The sequence below is a fragment of the Lupinus angustifolius genome, chromosome LG03 (genome assembly GCF_001865875.1).
Source record: "Lupinus angustifolius cultivar Tanjil chromosome LG03, LupAngTanjil_v1.0, whole genome shotgun sequence".
NCBI lineage: Eukaryota > Viridiplantae > Streptophyta > Magnoliopsida > Fabales > Fabaceae > Lupinus > Lupinus angustifolius.
In genome coordinates, this window is record NC_032011.1 from 19,434,896 (window position 1) to 19,455,185 (window position 20,290).

The 20,290-nt window shown below is 33.8% G+C and overlaps 1 protein-coding gene across 1 annotated transcript; it reads right to left on the reverse strand.

Moving 5' to 3' along the window:
- LOC109342409 lies at positions 9,470-11,287 on the reverse strand. Its single transcript, XM_019580398.1, has one exon. The coding sequence runs from the start codon at positions 11,285-11,287 to the stop codon at positions 9,470-9,472; it is 1,818 nt and encodes a 605-aa protein (XP_019435943.1).

Consider the following 20,290-nt stretch of genomic DNA (forward strand, 5'->3'; position numbering starts at 1 on the left):
TCCTCTCCTTGACCGCCAAGCTTCTGACCAAACCCTTAAGTAGGAGTTTGGTCATGGCCAAGCAGCTTAGTCACATGCTTGGGGCTGACTCACCCAAGCTAGTTGTGAGCTACTAGCCTAACTATTGTGAGCAACCTCTGAAAAGCATATGGAGGCTACTTGGAGTGAGGTCATTCATGATGTCACAATTGCCTGGTGGCTAACTCAACTTGACCAAGTTGCTAGGTGCAAACCGTCAGGCGCTTATCTGGCACTGCTAAGCTGCCTGCTTGTGCAGCTTTGACCGTGCTGAAGGTGATGTGGCCTGGTGCTTGTTGATCTGGTTAGGTGTGTGGTTCCGCGCTGGGCGGTCCAGGTGCTCCGCTAAGCTATCTGCTTGAGCATGTTGGCTTGTGTCAGGCTTGTGTTCTGGCCATGTCAGGTTGGGTCCAGATCAGCTAGGTGTGGGCTTGGTCCAAGATAAGCGGCTTAGTAAGCAGCTTCAAGTTGACTCTATATTTTTTCACATAGGCCAAGTCTTGTTTAGTCATGCTTAAGGCTAAGCACATAGCTTGCCACGTCAAGCTTAAGCAAGTCATTTGTCGGTCATTTTGGCATATTTTAAGCACTTAATTTGTATTTGATTAATTCTTATCTTTTCCACCTAAATCCTACAAAATGTAAGAAAAAGGGAATACACAAAGCATATATACAAGATATTTATATGCATATTTTACTGTTGATGGATAAATGTCACAACATACTCAACAAGTAACTTATCGTTTTGATTTATACTTGAGTAGGAAAAGTTATAAACTTCAATTATTGGTATAGAAACTTTAGGATTCTCCAATGTCAAGGGAAATTTAGTATTATCTAGATGAGCCGCTTCCTAAACCCAAGCTAAATATCACTCGAAGAGCTAACAAAAATACTTATAAGAAGCATAAGAATGATGCTCTAGATGTTAGTTATCTCATGGGTTCTATGAACTATAAGCTTTAAAAGCAATTTGAGAACATCAAAGCGTACAATATGATCGTGTACTTGAAAAAACTATAAACAGAAAGATATACATGAGAGGTTTGAGATCTCTAAGCAACTTTAACAACGTATATTGACAAAGGATAGTCACGTAGGATCTCATGTGCTCGAAATGAGTTGGTACATTGAGGGCCTAGAGAGAATAGGTTTCCCATTATGCTAAAAGTTGGTCATTGATCTTGTGCTGTTATCATTACTATATATTTTTAACATAAGCAAAAATGAGACAAACTGCTTAAATTGATGAGCAGGTTGAGAATTGTTAAGAACAACATTAATAAAGGAAAGGGTAAGAGCCTATTGATGGTTCGACCTACAAAGAGTACTAGAAGAGCTGTGAGACTTATATTTCAGTTATTGATGTTTTAGAAGTCAATTTATCTACTTCTGCATCATGAGTATTAGATATTGATCAGCCAAAGCTGAAATAAGAATACGAGAAAACCTACTATTAATTGATCAGCCAAAGCTGAAATAAGAATATGAGAAATGTAGATCTTGGCCCACCATATATGTAAGTATAAGTTCGATTCATGAGGGTCATCTTTAAGAATTAAGTAGAAGGAGAATATTTAATTAAAGAACTAGATAAAATTTTATATTAAGATATTTATATGCATATTTTACTGTTAACAAATAAATGTGACAACAAGCTCAACAATTAACTTATCGTTTTGATTTTGAACTTCATTTATTAGTATAGAAACTTTAGGATTCTCCAATGTCAAGAGAAATTTAGTATTATCTAGATGAGCCGCTTCCTGAACCCTAGCTAAAGATTACTCAAGAGTTGACAAAAATACTTATAAGAAGCATAAGAATGATACTCTAGATGTTAGTTATCTCATGGGTTCTATGAACTATAAGCTTTAAAAGCAATATGAGAGGCGTACAATATGATCGTCCATTTGAAAAAACTCTATCAATGGAAAGATATACTGGAGAGGTTTGACACCTCAACTTTATCAACTTAGATTAACAAAGGAAAGTCACGTAGGACCTCATGTGCTCAAAATGAGTTGGTACATTGAGGGCCTAGAGAGAATTGGTTTCCTTTTATGCTAAAAGTTGGTCGTTGATCTTGTGCTACTATCATTACCATATATTTTTAGTTAATTTTTCATGAACTTTAACATAAGCGAAATTGAGACAATCTGCTTAAATTGATGAGAATGTTGAGAATTGTTAAGAACAACATTAATTAAGGAAAGGGTAAGAGCCTATTGATGGTTCGACCTACAAAGGGCAATTGGAAAGCAACAAAATCCCAAAAGGTAACAAATTGGAAAGGGCATAATAAGCTAGGTACCTCTGCCTTCAAAACTCCTGGTGGGTGGCAAAGGAAGGAAAATGTTTCTATTGTGAATAGACAGGACATTGGAAAAGGAACTTCCCAAAGTACCTCAAAGAGTACAAGACGAGATGTGAGATTTCTATTTCAGTTATTTATATTATAGAAGTCAATTTATCTACTTATGCATCATGAGTATTAGATATTAGATGTGGTTATCATATTTATCTTAATGTGCAAGATCTTAAATGGAATATACCATTGGCTATGAGTGAATTATAATTACGCGTTGATAACGCAGCAAGAGTTTATGCTTTAGTTTTAGAATCTATATTTTATTTTTATTGAGTATTGTGTAATTCATCATTTTACTGGTTTCTTTGACTTCCCATCTAAAGCTTTCTTTAATCCGCTCTGGATAAGAACGGCCCTCATTTGGACTCGCCAAATAGAAAAGCTAATTTTGCCATCAAACTTCTCAATGTCAAATTTTGCAGACATTTTGAAATTCTCAATTTAGTAAGAGCTCTGATTCCACTTGTTAAGGTTAGAGCACAATGCGGAAGCACAGGATTGAATCAATTGAGAACAAAAGAGAAGCAAGTAAAGGATAAAGAAAATAACACACAAGATTTAACGTGGAAAAACCCCTCAGTGTGAGAGGAAAAAAACCACGGGCGATCAAGAGCAAAATTCCACTATGTAAAAAAGAAGAGTACAAGAAATCCTCTTATAATGATGAGGACAAATGACAATATTTTTTCTCACAAATACTCTCTCAAATGGAACAAGAATTCTCACCAAGAATGCACTCACAATATATGTGTAAATGAAAGAGATGTTGTGTGTTGTGAAGATGATTTTGAAGCTCTCTATATGTGTCCTTTTATAGGCAAGCAAAGTCTTGGTATCTTGGATTCCAAGCATTGGATGCTTGGAAACAAAGCCATAAAAGTGACATAAAATGCCCTTAAAGAGAGCCATAAAATTGTCATAAAATTCTTTTAAGGCATAGTAATGAGAGGCATCTAACAATCTCCACCTTGGCTCGAATTTGATAAGTTGCTCATCGCCAAATAATGCCCCGAAGGGCACTCAAGTGCTGTAGAGACCAACCAAGTCCAAGCAAAGTTGGAACTTGGTATTCGGAAGTGGCTTGGTAAGTATATCTGCTGGATTCTCTGATGTGTGAATCTTTTCCACCATAATTTCACCAATAGCAACAATATCTCGGATAAAGTGACGTTTTATATCAATGTGTTTGGTCTTGTCATGATAACGATTATTCCTGGTCAAATGAATAGCACTTTGACTATCACAAAACACTGTAAGAACACCCTGTATTAGACCAAGTTCATTTACCAAACCTCGGAGCCAAATAGCCTCCTTCACACCCTCCGTTGCTGAAATATATTCTGCTTCAGTCGTAGACAATGCAGCAATGGACTGAAGAGTAGCTTTCCAGCTAATAGCACTATTACAGAGAGTAAAGATGTAACCAGAAAGAGACCTCCTTCTGTCAATATCACCACCATAATCCGAATCAACATAACCTACAACGTCATCAGTTGTAGCCTTGTTTCTGTCAAATACCAAGCCAATACCAGAAGTACCTTTTAGATACCGAAAAATCCATTTTACAGCACTCCAATGATCCTTTCCAGGATTATGCATATATCGACTTACCATGCTAACAGCATATGCTAAATCAGGTCTAGTGCACACCATAGCATACATAAGACTACCAACTGCACTAGCATAAGGAATATGTGACATACGCTCCATCTCTTCCTCTGTATGTGGGCAAAGATCTAAAGATAACTTGAAATGTGCAGCAAGTGGAGTAGAAACAGGTTTACAATTATTCATATTAAACCTTTCAAGCACTCTTTCAATATATTTCTCTTGGGATAAAAACAATTTACCAGCTTGACGATCCCTGTGAATCTCCATACCAAGAATTTTCTTGGCTGCACCTAATTCTTTCATCTCAAACTCATTATTGAGTTGAATTTTCAATTTCCGGATCAAAGACTTGTCACGTGAAGCAATTAGCATATCATCAACATACAGTAACAAGTATATGAATGATTCATTTGGAAATTTCTGGAAATAAATACAGTCATCAAATTGACTCCTGCAATAACCTTGCCCAATCATAAAAGAATCAAACCTCATGTACCATTGTCTGGGAGCTTGCTTAAGGCCATATAATGATTTCTTCAATCGACAGACAAGATGCTCCTTATCAGGAACAATAAATCCTTCAGGTTGTTCCATGTAAATTTCTTCTTCCAGCTCTCCATGTAGAAAAGCTGTCTTTACATCAAGTTGCTCCAACTCCAAATCAAATAAAGCAACAAAAGCAAGCAAAACACGTATAGAAGTATGACGAACAACAGGTGAGAATATCTCATTAAAGTCAATACCTTCCTTTTGATTAAAACCTTTAACAACTAGTCGTGCTTTGCATCTTGGATCTTCAACCCCGGGAATACCGTCTTTCTTCTTATAGATCCATTTACATCGTAATGGTCGTTTGCCTTCGGGAAGCTCTGTCAAAGCCCAAGTACCATTCTTATGAAGACTTTCAATCTCTTCATTCATAGCCACTAGCCACTGTGACGAATCAACACAAGAAACAGCTTCTGTATAGCTGGCAGGTTCAACATCATCATTTACCTCTTGTGCAACTGACAATGCATAAGCAATTAAATTATCACCATCAGTGTATCTAGCTGGCCTTTTAATTAGTCTTCTGGTTCTGTCTCGAGCAATACAATAATCATCTTCTTGCTGATGAATAGGAGAAGTTGTACTGTCATCACAATCAACATAATGATCATCAATGCTAGATTGATTTGTAGAGGAAGATGGAACATCAACATTAGGAACTGTAGGTTTCACTATCAACTCCACCTTCTCGCTAGTACCCTGTAGATTACCTGTACTAGTAGAAGAAGACACAATAGATTGTTTTCCAGAAGATAAAAATGCATCCTCATTAAAAGTCACATCTCTGCTAAGAATTAATTTCCGTGACTTTGCATCAGAATACCATAAGCGATATCCTTTAGACTCAGATGCATAACCAAGAAATATGCACTCAACAGCTCTTGGAGCTAATTTACCATCATTAACATGTGCATAAGCAGGACATCCAAAGATTCTTAAGTTAGAATAATCAACAGGATTACCTGACCAAATTTCTTCTGGGATTTTGAAATCAAGTGCTGAATGTGGAGAACGATTAACCAGGTAACAAGCAGTAGATGCTGCTTCAGCCCAAAATTCACGCCGATGCCATAACCCAGCATTTGAGAGCATACAACGAACTCTCTCAAGTAGAGTCCTGTTCATCCGTTCTGCAACACCATTTTGTTGAGGATTTCTTGGAATAGTTTTGTGTCTAGCAATACCATTTTTTGTGCAGAACTCATTAAAATCACCATTGCAGAACTCTAATCCATTGTCTGTTCTAAGCTTCTTCACTTTCTTCCCTGTCTGGGTTTCAACAAGAGTTTTCCACTTCTTGAAAGTGGAGAAAGTCTCATTTTTATGCTGCAGAAAATAAACCCAAACTTTGCGAGAAAAATCATCAATGATGGTCATCATATAGCGACATCCTCCATGAGAAGGAAATTTAGAAGGCCCCCAAAGGTCAGAATGAATATAATCAAGAATACCTTTGGTACGGTGAGTTGCAGTGGAGAAACTAACCTTTTTCTGTTTCCCAAAAACACAATGTTTACAAAAATCCAATTTACCAATGCCATGTTTACCAAGATGACCTTGTTTGCTTAGAAGGTGCATACCTTTTTCACTCATATGGCCCAGGCGCATGTGCCATAATTTGGTAATGTCATTATCATGCATTGAAGAAGATACAGCTGTTGAACCTGTCACAACAGAACCTTGCAAGACATATAAACTACCAATCCGGTTAGCTTTCAATAATACCATAGCACCTTTCAATACCTTTAGAACTCCACCTTCAGCTGAATACCTACACCCGAGAGACTCTAGGGTGCCAAGAGAAATTAAGTTCCGCTTCAAATCTGGAATATAGCGGACATTAGCCAAGGTTCTGACAACACCGTCATGAGCCTTGATCTGAATAGTACCTATTCCTGCAACTTTGCATTGGGTATCATTGCCCATCAAAACAACACCACTGTCAACATGTTCAAAAGTGGTGAATAAGTCCTTATAAGGACACATATGAAAAGTACATCCAGAATCAAGAATCCATTCTGTTTTACTCCTATTATTATAAGAGACAACAGATAAAAGAATATCACCGTCAGAATTGGCTTCAATATTAGCAGCTTCAGAGGATTGTTGAAATTTTCCCTTATCTTGTTTTTCTTGTTTTTTCTTTAAGATAAAACAATCAGGAATGTCATGCCCCGGTTTCTTGCAATAGCGACAAGTTTTGTTGGATTTGCGACCTCTGGATTTGGATCTGAACTTTTTATAATTGGTACTCCCTTTTTCTTGAGTTCTACCTCGAACACTTAAGCCCTCACCCTTGTCCACAGAATTAACTTCAAGATCAAATTTTTCTTTGGACAATAAATTAGATTTAACATCTTCAAAGGATAAGGTATCATTATTTCCATACAACATGATTTCTTTGAAGTGCTTATAGGTAGAAGGTAAAGAGACAACCAACAAAACAGCTTTGTCTTCATCTTCAATATTAATATCAATATTTTGCATATCCATAATAATAGAATTAAACTCATCAAGATGAGTTTGAATAGGAGTACCTTCAACCATACGAATGGTGTATAACCGTTCTTTGAGACGAAGCTTGTTTGCGAGGCTCTTGGTCATGTATAAAGTTTCTAACTTCAGCCACAAAGCCGCAGCGGTTTCTTCATTGGCAACCTCACGAAGAACCTCCTTCGACAAACAAAGTTGAATTGTTCAAAGCGCCTTTTCATCCAACTCGTGCCATTGATCATCGGTCATGGAAACTGGTTTCTTTGACTTCCCATCTAAAGCTTTCTTTAATCCGCTCTGGATAAGAACGGCCCTCATTTGGACTCGCCAAATAGAAAAGCTAATTTTGCCATCAAACTTCTCAATGTCAAATTTTGCAGACATTTTGAAATTCTCAATTTAGTAAGAGCTCTGATTCCACTTGTTAAGGTTAGAGCACAATGCGGAAGCACAGGATTGAATCAATTGAGAACAAAAGAGAAGCAAGTAAAGGATAAAGAAAATAACACACAAGATTTAACGTGGAAAAACCCCTCAGTGTGAGAGGAAAAAAACCATGGGCGATCAAGAGCAAAATTCCACTATGTAAAAAAGAAGAGTACAAGAAATCCTCTTATAATGATGAGGACAAATGACAATATTTTTTCTCACAAATACTCTCTCAAATGGAACAAGAATTCTCACCAAGAATGCACTCACAATATATGTGTAAATGAAAGAGATGTTGTGTGTTGTGAAGATGATTTTGAAGCTCTCTATATGTGTCCTTTTATAGGCAAGCAAAGTCTTGGTATCTTGGATATGAAGCATTGGATGCTTGGAAACAAAGCCATAAAAGTGACATAAAATGCCCTTAAAGAGAGCCATAAAATAGTCATAAAATTCTTTTAAGGCATAGTAATGAGATGCATCTAACATGATTGAATTGAATTAAGATCCTTGCAAAGCCAAGAGGAGCTATATACAATAATGAAGTAAAGGCTAAAAACAGAAAGTAGTTAAAACAGTTACAAACCAACTGATAACTAACTTTCTATAAATAGAAAAAAAATGAAAACCAGAAAAACAGAAAAGAAAGAAGAGGAATATATATAGTGAATCATTTAATACCCTCCCTCAAGCTGGAGAGTAAACATTGAGAACTCCCAGCTTGGGAAGAAGGTAGGAAAAAGTGGAAAAATCAAGGGCCTTTGTAAACAGATCAGCAGGTTGCTCCTTGCTTTGAATAGGAAGTAAATGAAAGAGACCAGCTTGAAGCCTTTCCCTCACAACGTGACAATCAATCTCGATGTGTTTGGTTCGCTCATGAAACATGGAATTGGCAGCGATGTATCAAGCTGCATTGTTATCACAATATAGGAGTGAAGGTTTGATGGTAAAGATGGGAAAACTGTCAAGTAAGAAAGTTAGCCATTGAAGCTCACAGGCAGTAGCAGCAAGGGCTCGATACTCAGCTTCAGAAGAAGATCTAGCCATGGTGGTTTGTTTCTTTGATCTCCAAGAAATCAAGGAGTTGCCAAGAAAAACACAGAAACCAGAAACAGAACGTCTAGAATCTGTGCAAGTGCCCCAATCTGAGTCGCTGAATGCTTTCAGCTGAAGAGCAGAGTTGGATGGATAAAGAAGTCCCTGACCAGGTGCCTTTTTGATGTAGCGAAGAATGCGAGTGAGTGCCTGATAGTGAGCATTTGTTGGTTTGCTCATATACTGACTTAGTTGTTGGACAGAAAAAGAAAGATTTGGTCTGGTGTTTGTGAGGTAAAGTAATCTTCCCACCAACCTTCTGAACCCAGTAATATCAGAATAGTCACTAGAAGAATCTTGAGAAAGAACAGTACCTTTGGCAATTGGAGTGGTGACAGGTTTTGATGCTAGAAAACCTATATCAGTGAGAATATCCAATGCATATTTTCTTTGGCTTAAAAGGATACCTCTGCTTGACCGAGCAATTTCAAGACCAAGAAAATATTTCAAGTGCCCAAGGTCTTTGATTTTGAATATCTCATTAAGATGTTGTTTAACATTAGCTATCTCAGTTGCACTATTACCAGCCAAGATAAGGTCATCTACGTAAATGAGCAGCAGAGTAAATGAAGAATCATGTTGCTTTGTGAACAAGGAGTGATCATGAGTGGATTGAACATAACCAAACTGGACAAGAGTGTTGGACAACTTATGATACCACTGTCGACTTGCCTGTTTTAAGCCATAAAGAGACTTATGGAGTTTGCACACTTGGTTTGGTTTGGAGCAAACTACTCCTTTAGGAATCAGCATGTAAACATCCTCAAGTAGATCACCATGTAAGAATGCATTATTGACATCTAACTGATGTAGAAACCAGTTCTGAGAAGCTGCAATACCCAAGACTAATCTGACTATTGTTAACTTAATCATAGGTGCAAAGGTGTCAAAAAAATCAATCCCCTATGTTTGATCATACCCTTTAGCAACCAAGCGAGCCTTATATCGTTCAATGCTACCATCTGACTTGTACTTGATCTTGTAAACCCATTTAGAGCCAATAGGGACCTTATCATCAGGAAGATCAACAATGCTCCATGTATTGTTTGATTCCAAAGCTGTAAGTTCATTTGTCATGGCATTGATCCACTCAGAGGATTTTATGGCCTGTTCATATATTCTAGGCTCAGTATGTATAGTAATGGAAAGAACATGAGGTAGGTGAAGAGAAGAAATTGAGGAGTATGACAGAATAGATGAAAGAGGGTGAGGTATGTGAGGATTTCTGGATGTAGTTTGCATTGAAAGATTGCAATGGAAATCATGAAGATATGTAGGTGGATATCGAGGTCTAGTAGATCTCCTAAGTTTATGTATGGATATGAGATTGAACTTGAATTCTGGAATAAAAAGAACATTGTGCAAAAGCAAATCTTCAGAGAAGATAACTAGACCATAATATATGGCCATGACAACAGATCCATTTGGCAACTTGATAATAACATGCTTAATGGATTGATATGACACAAAACTACTCAAATAAGGACACACATGATCAGTAGCACCAGTGTCAAGTATCCAAGGAAGGATATTACCTGATTCCTTGGAAGAATTGGCTTCTTCAAGAGGCATTAGGCTTAGTTGATTGACCTTGCTTCCAACAACATTGTTCAATAAGGAGGCAAGTTCAGCATACTGTGCAGGACTGAAACTCAGTGTAGGCTTGCCACTATCCTTTATTTCAGTCAATTCATTTTCATTAGTTGAATCAATCATATTAGCACTTCCATTTCCACCATTGTTGATTTTCTGTTTTCCAAAATTTGGTGGAAAACCATGTTTGGAATAACAAACATCAACTGTATGTCTCTCCCTTCCACAAAAAGTGCAAACTTTGGTATTCATTGTTCTGCCTGAACCAAAACCTCTTCCATAACTCCTTCCTCTGTTTCTGCCAAAATTAGTTCCTCTACCTAGAACACCTTTCCATTGCGCATTGTTACCTGATGCTCTGTTCGTGCCTTCACTAGAATCAGCCATGTTAGAACTGAACATAACCTTTGTGGTAACACTACCTATTTGACTTTCTTGCTGTTGTAATAATGAAAAGGCTTTGTTAATAGTTGGTTGGGGTTCAAGAAGTAAAATTTGAGACCTAGTTGTGCTGAATTCTTCATTTAAACCTTTAAGAAAGCATATCACATACTCAGATTCTCTCTGTTCTCTGATTATTTTCAACATGCTATACTTACGCTTTATAGAACAAACACATGAAGGTAAAGGCCTTAAAGCTTCTAGGTCTTCCCAAACAACTTTTAAATCAGTGAAGTAATGAGAAAGATCTCTATCACCTTGTTTAATTGAGTGAAGCTCTTGTAACAAATCTGAGATGCGAAAATAATCACCCTTTGAGAACCTTTCTTTCAAGTCTTTCCATAATTCTTCTGCACTCTCAATATAAACTGTGCTTTGAGCAATTTGTGGATTCAAACTTCTTGTAATCCATGAAATTACCATGGTATTGCACCTTTCCCAATCATCAAACAATATGTCATCATTTTCTGTCATTAAGATGGATCCATCAACAAACTTGAATTTATTTTTCGACAATAATGCTCGTTTCATGCTTCTGCTCCATGAATTGTAGTTCGTCCCATCCAAAGGTGTTGATACAAGAATTGCTCCTGGATTATCTCCTGGATGCAAGAAAAATGGATTCCTCGGGTTCTGAATTTCACTATTATGTGAAAAACTCTGAGATTCAGATTGAAAATCTGCCATTGATTGATGAATTAAAGGAAGACAGAAAGAAAACCAAGAAATCAGGAGGAAGAAGAAGATGAGAGTTGAAAGGATTAGGAAGAATGAGAAGAAAGAGGGGAGATAGGCGCAGCGGTAATCAGAGCAAAAATTGCTCTGATACCATATTGAGTTTTGTGTAATTCATCATTTTGATTGAATTGAATTAAGATCCTTGCAAAGCCAAAAGGAGCTATATACAATAATGAAGTAAAGGCTAAAAACAGAAAGTAGTTAAAACAGGTACAAACCAACTGATAACTAACTTTCTATTAATAGAAAAAGAATGAAAAACAGAAAAACAGAATAGAAAGAAGAGGAATATATATAGTGAATCCTTTAATAATCTTCACTCTTTAGTTTAGTTATTCAACTAGACAATTGGTATTTTGTGTCGGCTACTTCTAGGAATATTATTTATGTTTCTTATCTAGACAAGAAAGGATTTTTTGTTTCTAATAAAGGAGAAAAGTTGTTTTATTTATTTAAATAATATGATTTATGCTAGCATAAAATTGAGTAATGGACTTAATGTTCACGATTTCAACATATCAAAAAATAACATAAATGAAAATGAGTGAAAACAAACAATTTGGACCCTAGTTATTTATATCATTATCGCTTAACCCGTATAAATGAGAAATGCATCTCCAAGCTTCATGGAAATAGATATATATAGACTCTTGGAAGTTTTAATCAATTGACATGTGTGAATGTTGCTTACTGGAAAAGATGGTTAAACTTGCATTCCCAAGAAATGGTGAAAGAGTATATGCTCTTCAAAGCCTCATACATGATGATGTATATGGTCGATTTTCTTTATTTAGCCACATTTACTGATGACTTCAGTAAGCATGATCAATTCTTTACACTTTTATTCAAAATAATAAGAATCAAATACTTTTTAGGGACATGTGTTTTGATAAATTATTTTATTTTCTCTTATTTTGTACGAAAATAATCAAAATAAATAGTCTATATGACGACTTGTGCTATGACAAATTATTTTTATAATAAAAATAAAGTTGTTGATCTAAGTGTTAATAACTTCGTCAGTTTTTTTTATTTGTGTTCTTTTTATATGTGAAAATAATAAAATAAAGTTGTTCCTTTAAAGATTAATATGCCTTAACAGACTTCTTTATTTCGTTTCTTTTTTTAAATGTGACAATAAAATAAAGTGGTATATGTGAGGACAAATGTCGATTGACTCACTCCTTATTATCTTGAATCCCTTTTAAAAAATATAATATTATATCAATTTTAAAACAGTAAAAGTAACCAGCAAATCTATCATTTTAAAAAAGAACAAGGTAGTATTGATTTACTTATTGCAACTAGGGATACGTATGAGCATGTCACTTCCCTTCGAGACATAAAAATAATGTTTGGGTAGAAAATTATAAGGTACTCGGTCTTTTATGTTGGTCCCTAACACATTTGGATTGAGCTACGAATCTTCTATGGAGGAAGGTGATGAATAGTTAGTTAAACATATCCCTCAAATAAGAGATACATTCATATTCATAGGCCTTGTTGAAGTGATTCTACTAGACGACCTCATTGATTATGTTGTAATTCATATGCTTTGAATTTACCTTTGGCCATATATTTATGTTATTTAGGATAATATATATATTAATGAATTTGTGTAATATCATGACCTTATTTTCGGTTTAATACCGACTACACAACTTAGGAAGAGGTTGAACTCAATTTCGATCTCTCTTAGAATATTTGGAGTCACTATTGTGTTTTGTGCTATTAAAATATAGAAAACTCTTTTTTATACTCAAATGAGATAATATGGTCTTTTGATCAAGAGTTTTGAACTTGAGAATCGATTTCGACTGGAAAAGTATTAGCATTAGTCTATCCATATTAAAAGACTACCCTTACTAAATGCAGGAACTTTTATACCTTTAATTTATTCAATTAGAACTTCAATTACTAAAATAAATATGTTGATCTTGCTCCTACGTATCTCTATATGCATTAGAGAAATCAAGACTACATTATTCTGCATAAAATACCAATTTGTTTGTTTTATTGAAATGTTGATTGAATTTATATTAATATTTAAAATATAATGATTTCAATTTAATTAGATAAAACCAATAGCAAAGAGACGACACTCGTCAAAGACTAACTTCCCGCTTTAGGCAAAAAGGAAGAAACGACACGGACCATAGACCTTGTTATTCAAATTCCATTAAAAATATTTGAATTTTTCATAAGATATTTATATATAATTTACCTTAGAAATAAATATTTAATAGCAAAGATACAACATTAGTCGTAAATCGACCTTCTGCTTTAGGCAAAAAGGAAGAGACGAAACAGGCGGGCTAATCAAATCTCATTAAAAATATTTATATTTTTGAAGAATATTTATATTTTTAGGCGGGCAATAACATTTTTTGGCGTTGTCTATCTTAGCACGGTAGAATATAGGATTAGATTCAACAATGCTTTTGAAGCACTATAGAAAGTAGACATTTAATAGAGTTCACTGAAGCGAACACTGTTAAATGTCTACTTTCTAAATAGTGTAACATCTCTCTCAGACTTTTCATCAAACACATGACAAACATGCACAATTTCACCATATTTACAAGAGATTTGACAATAGGAACATCACTCTGAAAACTCAATTCATAAATCACTGGATGAACTTGTCTCCCTAAGTTCAAATTTATTAACTCATAAGATTATATGCACTAATAAAAGTGATGAAGATGTACACGGAAAATCCATGATTTTCTTGTCTCCCTTAACTGAAGAAATAGAAGGATTTCTTGTCAATGACAAAAAGACATACTTCAGATTCCACATAATAAAAGTCAAATCAAAATTTATACAAAAAACAAGGATGAAAAAGTAATAACCAACTATAAAAAATACATACAAAGATTGGAAGTTTGGTAAATCTCCACCTAGATTCACCCTTAAAAGATTCATATATTATAAAATAAGCAGTTAACATAGATATAAATGTAGGTAGCAAGAGTGAGTCAAAGAGAAATAAATGATATAAAATAAGACAACAATTCACATTATGCTTGTAGAGAGAAACCAAAAACTGGTAACTTGCTTGAAGAGAGAAACAAAAAACAATAGAGAAAAAAGTAACTCATGGAGAAGATGAAGAATAAGAGAAATTTAAAACTGAATAATATGTGTATTATTATTATGTGTGAGGTTTTATTTTTAAATATACAAAAGTTCATTCTCACCAAAAGAAGCGTTGTTTGAATGTATGTCTTTTAACAATGTTCACTAAAACAAACATTATTGAATGTTTGACTTTTAACAACGCTTAATGAAGCAAATACTGTTTAATGTATGAATGTATGACTTTTAATAGCGCTCACTGAAGCATGCCTTGTTGAATGTGTGACTTTTAGCAGCACTTACTAAAGCAAGCGATATTCAATGTATGAATGTAAGACTTTTAACAACACTCATTGAAGCATGTGTTGTTGAATGTATGACTTTTAAAAGCTCTCATTGAAACAAGTGTTGTTGAATGTATGAAAAACAACAGTGCTCATCTTATTGGGGTTGTTAAATGGGTGTCGTTAAATGTGGATTATGTCAAAGTGATTAGTGTAGGAATTTCTATTGGCGGTGCACTTAAAGTATAAACAGGGTCGTGAGTTTAGTCTAATCTGACAGGGGTACCGAAACAATCAAAATTATCCAATTAATATTCTATACAATAAAATTTATTGTCAATTGAAGCCTCCACATATTGTCATATATGATTCAAGTGACTTTTATATGGCCTCTTGTCAATCTCTTTATGGTTGCCCAATGGTGTCCAGGGAGTCCTAACACTAATATTGTGAAATATAGTTCATGTTTGCTATAATTGGTCGGGTATTCAGGTTCAAATCTAGGTCCTTCCCCAATTTATGTAAAAGTTATGATTATACATGAGTACACTCACAATTACGAGTACACTGTAGACTATCCAAACTGCAACACTCTCAATATAGAATAATGAGAAAATAACACATCGTGAGTGTGACTTGTGCTTTGTTTACTAAAATTGTGTTGTTGTGAAATTGTGTGTTCCTTCTTTGTGATACCCTCTAATTATAGGTGATGAGAAATATGAATTCAACCTTCTACTATGACGTTCAAATCTTGATATTAGTAGAATATTCAATCTTTACAATTGTATTTTCATGAGTTTCTTCAAAATATGAGGCTTCTTATATATGTGAGGATATTAAATCGAATTTTCAATCTTCAAAATATCTCTCAAATTAGATTAGAATAAATATGAACTTTACTCTTGGTTTTGATTCTCGGTCATGCCATAATATCTTCACACTATCGATCAAATCATGTTTATCTAAAATATGATCTTTTGTCAACTTTTGACTCTCTTTTTATTAAATATGTACAAAACAACAAATAACTCACATTCAAGACTAATGCCGTGAAATTGTAACAAATATAAATAAAAATAATGTGTTGAATTAAATTTTTGATATAAAATATGCACTAATATGATCTATTTACACATAGATCAAAACTTTCCATAGTTAAACCATTTATGTCTTTAAGTAATAATTCAGTCTAAAAAAAATTAGATAGACCATCCAAAAGGAAATTAAAATAAGTTTAGACTAAAACAATTGATATCAACATTAATCAGAAACCAAGTTTTAACCCAATAAGAGACTTTGCTAAAAAATACTTTGCTATATGCTTGACTCTAGCTCAAATTGACACTGAATTTTATTAAATTCATTCTAGAATAAAAAGGTCTAACATTGATCGTAATGAAGCCAATGGATTTAATGTCAAGGTGAGATATATGAAATAAGGGATCTTCAAATGGCTATTATGGTATATTTTGAATTAAAACTACCTTTGGGCTTACTATTAGAGCATTGAGTTTTTTAAGATCATTCAATGCATTGATTCTCAAATTACTTTTCCACTTCATTTACCTTTTTTTCTTCTTTTTTCTTCCCTTTCTTTCTATTTGTGCACTTTTGTTTATTTATTTTTAGGGAGAGAAAAGAACAAATTTTCACCTTTTGCAACTTTGTTAACCCCCCTTACTAACACATAATTTTCACTTTTCCCCAATCTCTTATTCAAAGGTAAGTGTATCATTATATTTTGGGAGTGTCTAATAAATTTTTAATTTAAGCTCAAAGTGGGCAACTAATTTGAAACTTTGTTTATGAAAGCGTTGATGGCAATAAAAACCTCCTGAGTGCCTTAATCACTTTCTAGCTTACAACCAATTCTCAACCTCGAAAACTCACAAGTCATGTTCTAGAATAAATAATCTAACAAACATTTAATCATGAAAGATAGAGTTGATTTCTACCAGTATATAGTTTAAACACTTCAAGACTCAAAATTTCACATTCATTTGCTCAAATCAAGGACAAGAGTGAAAATATTAGTTATATGCTAATTTTCAGCTTTCAAATAATATTCTCAATTTTATCTTAATCAATTCATATACTATTTTTCGAAAAAAAAAATTGAGTTCTTAATCAGATAGTAACTTTGAATGTCTGAGTTCAATCAAATACATAATTATTAATGAGGACAAGTAGTCAATTCTTTACATTTAAGTATAAAAAATTTAAATTTTATCTACCCAAAAACACTTTACAAATATAATATACTCTTCCCCACACTTAAAGTGAAGCATTATCGTTAATGCTTCTCCACACTTGAGGCAAAAAGGCAAGGATGAAAAACTTGGAAAGAAAAAATTAAGTTAAGAAAACTTCCCTCGTAGTGTGTAGGATATAATTTTATGATCATCCAAAGTCTTGTTGAACAGTATCTCAGTCTTTAGTGGGACTATATATGCTCTATTCACGATGATTTAGATGTATTTTTAATATTGTTTTTTTCTATTAAGTTTGTTTGTTCTTTATTTTTTATTTGTTTTGGATGCTAAATACATATCCCTCCAAAGGCTTCAAACTAGAGACGACACTTAAGGCAACACAAGAAACATTAAACTAAAGAATCCTTCAGAGTTTTAAAGCTATGCTTGAAACAAAAGAATGTTATATTCATCCTTGTAAGTCAAAATAATACCTTGAAAAAGGATTTAAATAAGTTGAGGTCAAAATCAGACAATGAATGCTTAAAGTGACTAAAATGTGATACTCTTGAAATGAAGATAGTTTCATTAAATCTAGAGTTCAAGGTTTTCAAATAGAATACTTCAAATTAGACAATATATTAAGCAATATAAGGCACACTAATGACCCCAGAGGTTTAGGTTAGACCAATAACGGTGGAACTAATGGAATGAAGAAAATTACCTTCATAAAGATAAATAGCACTAACATGCTTAATCATTATAAAGATTTTTAATAAAAAGTCTTTCTACACGTCTAAATGAATGATGCATTATAAATAACTCACATGCTATTAATGTAAATCTATACGCCATACACTTAACACTTGTCATTTAGAAAAGTCAATATTCCATTTGGCAAAACATACAAGTTGAGAAAGATATTAACCCCAAGGGATCTAAATCATATTTAGTACCAAACAAATTTTTTGGTTTGTAGGAGTTCTTGAAAGCCGTGAGTGAAATTTGATATCTTAACAATGACTGTTCAAAGTACATGACAGGTGACACATCTAAATTTTAAGTATTGACTACAAGAGACAAATTATTTATCATATGGAGACAATAATGAAGGAAACATTCTAGGAGTTGGTCGAGTTGGTAAACAACCTTTTACTATCATCGATGGAGTCTTATGTGTTGAAAGCTTTAAGGACGAGGTACATAGCATAAGACTATCATGTGAAAAAGACTTCGACGTTGTTTTCAACTCTAACACTTTATTATTGAAGATAAGGTAATTTATGATGCAAAACATATATGAAATTGAGTAGATAATATTTATATGATCTATTCAGATGATATTTCATTGAAAGTTAAAAATATAATTGTTAATAATGATGATGCATGTCTCTGGCTTAGAAGAGTGGAATACATCCACATGGATCATTTAAACAAATTAATTAAGCATGAGGTAGTTGGTTCAGTGAAAATCAAATTTGTTAAAGACAAATTATGTGATGTTTGTCAAATGAGCAAACAAACTAAAGTATCTTTTAAGCCTAAGCATATAGTTTCTACTACTAGGCCATTACAAGGCATATAGGATTGCATTGGATTATACTTGGACTAAACGTTTTTTTAAGAATATAGGATTCGATTCTCACCATGTAAAAGAGCTCAATCAACTCGAGAGAAACAAAGTTTTGGAGATTTTCGTAGACCTTAGAATAGACTACTCATAAGTACTAGTTGGGTCTTCAGAAATAAATCATATGAGAATGACATAATAGTCATAAATAAAGCTAGGTTAGTGACCCAAGGATATAACCAAGAGGATGGAATAGATTTCGACAAAACTTTCACTCTTGTGTCTAGACTTGATATTATGGGTGTTCATTAAATTTAGCATATGCATGTTCATTAAATTTTCAATTGTATCAATTGGGTGTTAAAATTTTCTTCTTAAATGGTTATATACAAGAGGAGGTATATGTTTAACAACTTCAAGGTTTTGAGGATTACAAATATCCCACTCATGTATATAAATTAAAGAAAGTACTTTATGGTTTTAAAAACGCTCCTAGCGCCACCTATGATAGGTTAAATATTTTCCATGTCAAAAAGGTTTCGAAGAGGGAAGGTTGACATGACACTTTTTATAAAAAGAATTGATGAGCACACTTTACTTATGCAAAATTATGTTGATAATGTCATTTTCGGTTCTATAAATTAGTCATTGTGTAGTGAATTTGTAAACATAATACAAGATGAGTTTGAAATGCTAGTGATGGGAAAGTGAAACTATTTTCTTGGTATTCAAATTAAGCAAACTAGGATGAGAAATATATGAATCAATCCAAATATTGCAAGAATCTAATGAAAATATTTGACATGGACTAATACAAAGCAATAGCCATTGCCATGGGCTTAAACTCACATGTTGATACTAACAAGTCTATAGAACCTGTAGATACAACCAAATATCAATGTATGATCAGATCTCTATTTTACATTACTGTAAGTATACCTGATATTATGTTTATTTTCTGCTTATGTGGAAGATATCAATCCAAACCAAAGAATCACATCTAGTTGCTAATGTAAGTGTATGTGATTTGCTAGGATATTCTGATTCAGACTTTGCTGGATGCAAAACTGAAAAAACAACTACTAGTGGAAGACGTCATATACTAGGAAACGCCCTAGTCTCATGGTCTTGTAAAAAGAAGACTTGTGTTGCATTAGTATTCTTGAAGCAGTATATATTAAACTCGGAAGTTGTTGTGCACAAGTGTTGTGGCTGGAAAAAAACTATGTGACTATGGACTACACTTAGGTTGAAAAACTACATTGGATCAGTTTGAAATTCGAAACTACTATATGAACTCTGAGTAATTGGTTACTCTAGCGTGTTAACCTATTACTCAACCTTCTTTTCCAATAAGGTAATCAATTATTCGATTGGGTAATCGATTGTTGTCTCTTGTATTTATTTGGTGACTTGTTACTCTGTTTTGGCTAACTTGTTACTCAGTTTTCTAAAAATTCATTTTTAAACCTTTGAAATAATTTTTATCTCTGTTTAAGTTAATAATTATTTTTTAAAATTATTGCTTAGAGAATTGTGATATAGAGAATTAATAGACCTAGGAAGGAAGGACATAATCTAGAAAGCAATAAAAAATCTTATGTAGTTATGTGCTTGCTTCCCATGCATCAAGTATTCGATCTTTTTTCTTCTTTTTGTTGACGTTAGTGTCTTCATCAAAACCTAGTCAAGGTCAAGTAGAAGATTCTTATTCACAATCTCCCTATTTTTGATGATGACAAACCAATATCATTTGATAGTGATTTCTTGATTGCAAATATTATGTTCTTATGTTCTCCCCCTATCTTGTATACACCTCTCT

Bases quoted from the DNA above. Each gene is read 5' to 3' on its own strand.
- LOC109342409 (XM_019580398.1), bottom strand. From the start codon at position 11,287: ATGGCAGATTTTCAATCTGAATCTCAGAGTTTTTCACATAATAGTGAA.